This window comes from Vitis vinifera, chromosome 16 (assembly GCF_030704535.1).
Source record: "Vitis vinifera cultivar Pinot Noir 40024 chromosome 16, ASM3070453v1".
Lineage (NCBI taxonomy): Eukaryota > Viridiplantae > Streptophyta > Magnoliopsida > Vitales > Vitaceae > Vitis > Vitis vinifera.
The window spans coordinates 963,498-972,553 of NC_081820.1; the positions used below are offsets into that span (position 1 = coordinate 963,498).

At 35.7% G+C, this 9,056-nt stretch overlaps 1 protein-coding gene across 2 annotated transcripts; it reads left to right on the forward strand.

Moving 5' to 3' along the window:
- Positions 1 to 916: 916 nt before the first annotated feature.
- On the forward strand, positions 917 to 5,116 carry LOC100259737 (growth-regulating factor 4). Of its 2 annotated transcripts, none has more exons than XM_010663786.3 (4): positions 917 to 1,389; positions 2,345 to 2,711; positions 4,190 to 4,596; positions 4,692 to 5,116. In XM_010663786.3, exons 1-4 carry the CDS (start codon positions 1,173 to 1,175, stop codon positions 4,697 to 4,699), a joined length of 999 nt encoding a protein of 332 aa, XP_010662088.1. In that variant the 5' UTR covers positions 917 to 1,172; the 3' UTR covers positions 4,700 to 5,116. The 2 variants fall into 2 exon arrangements, with proteins under 2 accessions (XP_010662088.1, XP_002270427.2); XM_002270391.5 differs by having other exon boundaries at positions 918 to 1,389; positions 2,345 to 2,705.
- The last annotated feature ends 3,940 nt before the right edge of the window (positions 5,117 to 9,056 follow it).

Below are 9,056 nucleotides of genomic sequence, written 5' to 3' on the forward strand. Positions count from 1 at the left end.
TCAATTTTTGACAACACTCGCAATATAAAAATAAATGAAACTAGGTTATAATTAGGAAATTATTATTTTATTTTGTTCTAAAACTTTCATTGATTAATTTATTAATTAGTGTTATAAGTGTTTAATTTATCTTGATACTCAAAATTATTATATTTTCTCAATCTTACGATTCTCTCGAGTTTATATACTTAAAAAAAGAACATAGTAAATGATATACGATTAAAAGTAAATTAATCACTTTGACAGTTATGAAAAATATTATCGAAATTTTAAATAACAAGATCTAATTTCAAATTTTCATCCATATATAACATAATTTTTTGGAGTAGTAGTATTGTTATATGTGATTATATTGCGTTACCTGTCATAAAACTCAAAGACGGATGAGAGGAGGATGAATTAAAAAAGTAAAAAATATAAATAAAATTATAAAAAACATTATCCTTATATGAAAAATATGGTTTAAAATGGTGTGTTTTTGAAATATATTAAAAGCTAATAGCTGAAATTTCCTCGAATGAAACTATACCTTCCTTGTATCACAAAATTGATGGTTTCATTTTGCTTCTAGAATTAAAAGGGGCTTCTTTGAATGGAAATAAATAAGCAAAGAAAGTAAATGAAAATTAAAAATCTGACCTCCCAATTTAAGTTTTTGAAATGAATAGTGTCCCCAAAATTAAAGCATTTTTGGGGCTGGCGACAATTTAACTAGGTGGTGGGACCCAAGCCATTAAACCCACAGGGTGTGAAGTAAATGGAAGTGAGAAGACATGGTTGTGTTGACTGGTTGTGAGAAATCATATCACTACATCAATCTTCTAAACCCCATCAAAACCCCACCTTAATGAAGCTTAATTAATGAAATAATCACCAAATAATGACCGCTTTAAAGGGCACTTTTCCAATAAAATGAAGCAAAGCTTTGTGGGGGTTTCTTCACAAACAGAGGCTGAGACAAGAGCCAGAGAGAGTGACACACAGACACACCCACAAAGGAACCTCAGTCACTGTCCCCAAAAACATCCTCAAAACTTGCAAAGAACCCAAAATGGTGAGACCCCAGATGGAGGGGACAGAGAAGAACAAGTGTGATGATGTTTGAGCTTCTGGGTTGGGTTAGTTTTGTGAGAAAACACTAGTGGGTGGTGGTGGTGGTGGTGGTGGAGGGGATGAACAGTGGAGGTGGGTCTGTTGGGGGGGCATCAATGGCAACAGGGATGATGGTGAGGTCATCACCATTCACAGTGTCTCAGTGGCAGGAGCTGGAGCATCAAGCTTTGATCTTTAAGTATCTAATGGCAGGACTACCCGTCCCACCTGATCTTGTGCTTCCTATTCAGAAGAGCTTTGAATCTATGTCTTCTAGGTTCTTCCACCATCCTACCAGTAAGCCCACCAGCAACAACACCTCTCGCTCCTTCTCCATCTCTCTTAAAACTCTCCCTCTCCCCCATCTCCAGATTTGCTCCTTGGATTCATCTTCTGGGTTGCAAAAGGATTGATTCCTTCTAAGTTTGTTTAATGTCTATTTTTCTTGAAAAATGATTGGTTTTTGCACCTCTATTTGGGTTTTTTCTTTCTTTGTTTTTACTAATAATAGTATAATAAATAGTATATAGATTGTTTCTGTGCAAGATTTCCCTTTTCTTGGTGTATTCTTTCTTCACTTTTTCTTTGTTAAATATTTTTCATTGGTGTCTGGATACCCATCTGCCTATGAACTTCCTTGATTTTGACTTTACAGTTGGGGTTTTGTGGTAGCCCCTCATTTGATGAACTCCCTTATTTTTCAAAGAGAAAGTTTGGGATTTATCTGCCCTTATGTGTGATTTTAGGAAAAAAAGAAAAAAAAGAAAAGAAAATAGCTTCTTTGATGTCCTTTTGATATTGAACTTGCTATATCACTGGATTTTCTTGGTGAGGTCATTATCCTCTTTCCTTTCAGGACTTGTTAGTTTCTTGGGAAAAAAAACAAAGAAAAAAAGAAAAAAAAAGAAAAATTGAAAGGTATCTTTTAATCTTCATTGAGAAGATTTTACCAAATGCCCTTTTCTTCATTGGGCTTTGTCATTTCGTTTAGCACGAATCTAGTTTACAATGTTGCTTTGTCTTTGTAAAAATTGCTGGTATTATATGAATTGCCCATTTTCATCATTCTCTGTTGCCCCTTGTGATAATTGTCTCTTAAGAGCTGACTATGAAGTGATTTATATCGGTTTTTCGGGTAAATTCATTCAGCTTGCTATTGAATTGATGCTTGAATATAGTATGCTATGCCTGCCTCAGTAGTGTATTTGGTGTTAGAAGTGTGGTATGTTACTTTTTGAGTATGATTTTGCAGTGGGTTACTGTTCCTTCTATGGGAAGAAGGTGGACCCGGAGCCAGGTAGATGCCGGAGGACTGATGGCAAGAAATGGAGGTGCTCCAAAGACGCCTACCCGGACTCCAAGTACTGTGAGCGCCACATGCACCGTGGCCGCAACCGTTCAAGAAAGCCTGTGGAATCACAAACTACTACACAGTCTTCTTCGACTGTGACTTCACTAACTGTCACTGGAGGCAGTGGCAGTGGAGCCGGGACCTTCCAGAACCTTCCCCTGCAAAACTTCAATAACCCCCAAGGCGGCCCGGGGTCCGGAACCAACCAATCCCAATTCCATATGGAGCCCATTCCCTATGGCATTCCTAATAAAGATTACAGGTACAGGTACAATCCCAATTCATGTGATCTTGTCTGATATCCTATTCTGCATTGTTGTATCCTTTATGGTTATTGCTCTGTGAAATGAATCCCAATAGGCTTTTTTTCTGCTGTAATACCTGTGGTGGGATCTTGGTTTTATGTTGGGCCCATATGCGAAAATTGTGTGGTAGATAGTGAAATGGAGGACTCCTGCCATATGGGTCTTGGATATCTTGCAGGAAAAACTTTATGATTTTCTGAGAGGTTCAGGATTCTGGGCCCTGATGTCCATGAGGTCGGTCGGCGAAATTCGTTGTGTCCGGTGTTTGACAGTGTTCTTTTTGGTCTGGTTCTTTGCTTTCTGTTTTCTCTGTGAAATTTCGGTGCAGAAGCCTGACATTCATTCAAAATTGTTCCTGACCATCCTACAGATTATTGTCTTCTGTTTCTGCCTCGAGGGCAGACAGCCCCGGATTTTACAGAATTTTTGTTAAAGGGTTACCTGCAAACTGTGGAAGAAAAGGAAGTTAGAATTCTGTGGTATTAAAGATAGCCATGCCTAAACAACTTCATCACAAAAGCTCGTATCTTATCCTTACATCTAGCGACGTTTTAGTAGTTCTCTTGTATGAATTCTCTTTTACCAACGTCAAGGTTGTTTCCAGATATTATCAGCTTCCTCTTTTATGAACCCTTCTGATATTTCTGCTGTGAAGCTATCATCTTTTCTTCTTACTTGGTAGGTGGGTAGGTAGTAGTACAATATTTATGGTTTGGTCCCTGGAAATGCTTGGTGTGCAGTTGTGCAGAGCAAAGAAGTTACAGCATAGCTTCAGTTTACAGCAGAATGGCGTTCTTTAATTTTAACCTTCTCCTCTTTTCTCCAATTTTGGGTCCTTTTAGGCCCTGGGGTCTCTAAGCTTCTGTGTTAACAAAGCCTGTAAACAGCCAGTCTTGTTGTAATGCATATGCAAGTAGCCCTGTGTCCGTTCATCCGCAAATAGAATAATCTTTTCATATTGTTCCATGGCCAAATCTAAATAGTCTTTATTCATAAACCTGATAACAGTTTGAAGCTTGATATCAATATTAGTTACTTCAGCTCCCACTCATACAGGCCTAGCAATGTCCAAAAGCAAATGGTTCAAGAAAATGTTGTACTTGCCTGTGCCCATTGTATGCTTTACTCAAAAGTCATTTTCTGAGTAAGACTTAAATAAGAGGTTTTGAGCATTTGTCTGTCAATTAAACGGGGTTATTTCATCCTACATAGCATTTTGGCGTAGATTTTGGAGGTGTAAACCGAAAAATGGAGATGGATCGGCATAATAGGATGCCCTTGGCTTATTCTTATTAGCATTGTTATGATTGCTGCATCTCTGCAAGCATGGATACCCTTCATTTCCCGATTTCTTTTGCTTTCTTTCCATTGACAAGGCTGATATAATAGATGGTATGGCTTGAGTTTTCAGGTTTTATTGTTAATCAACTGAGACATGCAGGTATCTTCATGGACTTAAACCCGAGGTAGGCGAACATAGTTTCTTCTCTGAAGCTTCAGGAAGCAACAGGGGTCTTCAGATGGACTCGCCTTTGGACAGCACATGGCCTCTGATGCCATCACGGGTCTCATCATTCCCCCCATCAAAATCAAGTGAAAACTCCATCTTGCAGAGTGACTACCCCCAGCATTCGTTCTTCAGCAGCGAATTTGCGTCGGGAGAGGTTGTGAAACAGGAGGGTCAGTCTCTCCGTCCTTTCTTTGACGAGTGGCCTAAAACCAGAGACTCCTGGTCCGGCCTTGAGGAAGAGAGGTCCAACCAGACCTCATTCTCCACAACCCAGCTCTCAATTTCGATCCCAATGGCCTCCTCTGACTTCTCAACAACCAGCTCTCGGTCTCCCCACGGTGAGTACCAAATTCTAGGGAAAAAAAATATATCATTCTCTCCGTCCTCCACTTCACCTGAACTCCATTTCTCTGACTTCCTTCTTCCATTGCAGATAACTGAAAGAATCATGATTTCGGATTTCCAGGAGCTCTACCATTTGCAACTTGGAAGAAGATTTGTCTGATTTGCTTGTGCACTTTCCGTGTAGCTCTGTGTGTAAAACTACATTTGCGAGTTCAAGTTTTAGGTATGGAATAAAACAAGACTCAAAACTCTGGCAAATATTCAGGAACCAGAAAACATTGTGTTTGTAACGAATGAAAACAGAAACCATTTTTTCTGGCATTCCTTTGATTGCTGTAAATTTTGCGGGTTTCTTGATGGCGTTACCCATGTGATAGAACAATGTTCTTTTCCTAGTTTCTGCAGGGGGTGACAAAAATTTTCCCGGAATCCGGGGAGAAATGACTCATTTTAACTTTTGAGAACTCTTGATACACTTGTTTGAGCTTTTATAGAATGAGTTCTATTTGCAAAGGCCATGCATTTTTTCAGGTAATCCGCTTAGCCATTAGATAGATAAAATGACCGATGATGTATTTTGTACAGAATCAAATGGGAAAATTAGTGGGTTTTGTTGAATATGAACAGGTCTACGAATGTTGTGAATGCCAAAGTTGTTTATGTCACATGGGTAGAGATAATGGCATGCGATGTAATTTTATGTAAAATAGATGGTAAAATTAATTGTTGAGCTTGCAAGGCTTAGTTTATGAATTTCATATCAAGTACAAAAAATTGCTTACCAAATTGGCATTGATTGTGCAAACTCTTGCTATCCTTGCAATAAAGGATGGCTGGTGAATTGAATCAAGCAAGCGAAGAAAGATGGTATGAAGAGAAGAGGTGGGAGAAAGCATAATAGGAAGTAGGGGAGATTGAACCATGCAAGATAGTAGGAAGAAAGAGAGAACAAGCTATGAAAGATAGTAGGAAGAGAAGAATGGAGAGAGAGAGAGTGCAGGCAAGCTATGGAAAGAGAAAAGCGCAGAAGAAAAATTAAGTCCCGTTTGATAATTGATTTTGAAAATAATTTTTAAAAATTATTGTATGATGTTTTATAAAATAAAAGTTGAACCTCAAATGTTTTGAAATCATTTTGAATTGTTTTAAGTTTTAAAAATAATTTTTATTTTTAGTACCTTATTTTTAATTATTCTACATATTTATATAATTATTTTGTTAAAACAGCTTTTAAAAAATAATTGAAAATAATTAAATTTTTTTTTTTTTGGATTATTAATCATATTTTTCTTGTTTTTCTTTTTTGATTAGAAGAACAAAAAAATGTTTTAAAAAATAATTGTCAAATAGGTCTTTAGCTTTTGTTTTAAGGGTTACCTAATTTTTTATACCTTCTTGCTTAATGATGATAAGCCAAGCATGATCGGGCGGAGGAGAATCGTGATTTGAGGGTTAAACCATGACAGGAGGATCAATGTTGCTATCAAGAAATTAACACTTGAACATGGTTGACTTGCTGTGATCAAGTCATCTTAACCATGGTTGCCTTTGCATCCATGGTTGGTGCTAATCATGGTTAGAAGGTCACATTGCTTTCCAACCGTGCTAACGTTAGGGTTGTCCTTTGAGGTGGACTCATGAGGAACCAACTCATTGGGAGTTTAACGGGGAGTGTGTTTTATGTCTAGGATGAGTTTAACCAGATGGACGATTCCATGTAGGGTATTAGACTTGACTCTATGTATGGGATTTACCTTTTTAGATATTACTTTAAGTATTTCTACTTTTGATGATGATTTGATATAACTGTATTGAACTTTGATAACTTATTTTCTTTTGATTCGTCTCAGTCTCCTCAACCACTCAATATGATCAATATGGTTTTTCATAATTTTTTGGCAATCTTGATTATATGAGGCTTTCAAGGAAGGTTAGGGAGGTTGAGATTTCCAAAAGTCATATAATTAGTTTTTTTTTCTATTTTCTTATATAAAGGGTAGAAGAGAATTAAATCTACCCATACCACATAAGACCCTTTCTTATGGTGGGTGGCTAATATGGAGGAGTGAGTGGGTGATGGAGTCGGGATGTAGGGTGGGAGAGGTTCTATTTACTTACTTAAGTGTGCCTTTGAGTGTTTGTTTTAGATCACTAATATTATAGATATAGTGGAAAAAGGGTTTCGTAGAAGGTTGTTGACCTGGAAAAGACCATTAATAGACAATTAATTTCTAAAAGGGGGAAACTTATGTTAATTTGAAGCACGTGATCTAGTTTACCAATTTATATCATGCCCTTATTTGTAAACCTTAGAAAGGCCAAGTTGAGACTAGAGAAGATTCAAAAAGACTTTCTATAAAGAGATAGGCCTGAGGAGAAAAAATCGCATTTAATGACATGGTTGATTGTTTACATGGACAGAAATAAGGGAGGATTGGGCATTAGAAACCTTTTATCTTTTAATCGAGCCCTATTTGGAAAGTAGAGTAGTAGATTTACTTTTAAAGAACAACTTTTTTAGAAACAAGTTATAAGGGGGAAGCTTGAGAAGGAAAAGAAGGTTAGCATTCATGCAAAGTTAAAAAGGGGTATGAAGTTAGAGTATAGAAGGCTATCAAGTAGGATTGGTAACTCTTCATTAGTAAAACTTCTTTTAAAGTGGGTAATGGAATGATGATTAAATTTTGGAAGGATAATTGGTCTAGGGAGGAGTCCTTAAGTATATCATTCCCCTTCTTGTATGTTTTATCATTATCCAAAGAGACTTGGGTGGTCAATTTATAGGATGACATAGGTGTAGGGGATCATTGGAATTCATGCTTCTCTAGAGATGCACTTAAACAATGGGGGGTTGGGTTGAGTCTTCTTTCTCAAGTTTACAAGATAAGTTGGTATGGAGTAAAGAACATGATATGGTAATTTGAAAGAATTTGAAGAAGAGAGGTTTTTAGTCAAATCCCTTATTTAGTTTTGGAACATAGGAGGTCAATTCCCTTTCCAACAAATATTGTTTGGCAAGAACAAAACTCAAGAATGTTTAAAAATGAAGAGCAATGCGATCAATAGTTAAAACATTCATTCCTAAGTATCATTTTTAGTTTGGTTCAATATGTATGTAAACGAAATATCATTGACTTTGATTTATTTTGTACACTGGTTAGAATCACACTGAAAGAAATTTAGTGTTTGTTTTTTGTGTTATTTCTTATGTGACTTAGGTGGTGTTTGTTTTTTTGGCTTTTTGCTGAAAGAAATTTAGTTTTAGAATTTAGGTTGTTTGTTTTTCTACTTTTTCATGACTTATTATAAACTTTTTACTAAATAGAAAAAGCCAAAATACGTAGTTTTTTCTAAATAGAAAAAAATAACATATTGGTTTTTTTTACTTTTTAATACTTAATAGAAATAAAATACTACAAAAACAAACAACCTAATATTTAACACTATTAAACATTAAGGTTCTATTTAGAATTAAGTAAAAAAACAAACACCACCTTAGTCATTTAATGTTTGTTCATACATGTCATGTGTGTTTTGTTGTATTATTTTTTTTCATGTAATATATATAATCTCTTAGTGCCTATAAAAAAACCTCTTTCCAGTGATTAGTAATTTTAAGTTAATATCCAATAATTTGTTGAGACTTAAAATATCTCCTAATTAAAATCAGAAATCCTAAAATGCATTAACTTAAATAAAATGCATCAACCTAATATGCCTAATCTACTTAATGCCTATTGACCCAAACAGAGGTGAATTTGGTCAATGCAAATCCATCTCCTCCTATTATGATCCCGTTCCCTTCTTAGTGTTCCAAATTTGTAGTTACTTATATTTCCATTATTTAATGTACTTTCCAAACTATGTATAAGTCATGCCAAACCATACAAAGTTATTGCTTAGGATCTTATGGTCATCTTACATCTTGGCTCCATATTGAATATCAACATTCCAACCAAACCCCTTTGATCTAGTTAGTGCCAATAAACCACAAACATGTCCTACTACAATATTGTGTTTGCACTCTAAGATATAAATTTAAGTAAGTCTTTTAATGGTAGTGATCAATGCTTAGAAGTAAATACTATTTACTTTATCAAATGATCATCTATGCCCTTCTTAGATATATGGCCCCTCCACGTATGACCACTAATAAAAGGTCTAAAACCTTTTTTATAAAAAAAATACTTTATATATATACATACATTTGTGTGCAATAATGGAAAAACATTTCACAAATCATTTTCCCTAGATGACACTATTGAGCTCAAATTTCTTGTAATTATACATTGCCAATCATGAGTGTATTTCCTACAAGAATTCCTTACCCAAATCAATAGATTCAAAACCTCAATACACCATTCACTCAATGTACTCTAATTGTAGTTCTGAGGATCTGGACATGAGTAAATAGAACTGCTTGATGTAAGAGCTCTCAATGGATTTAAAAACT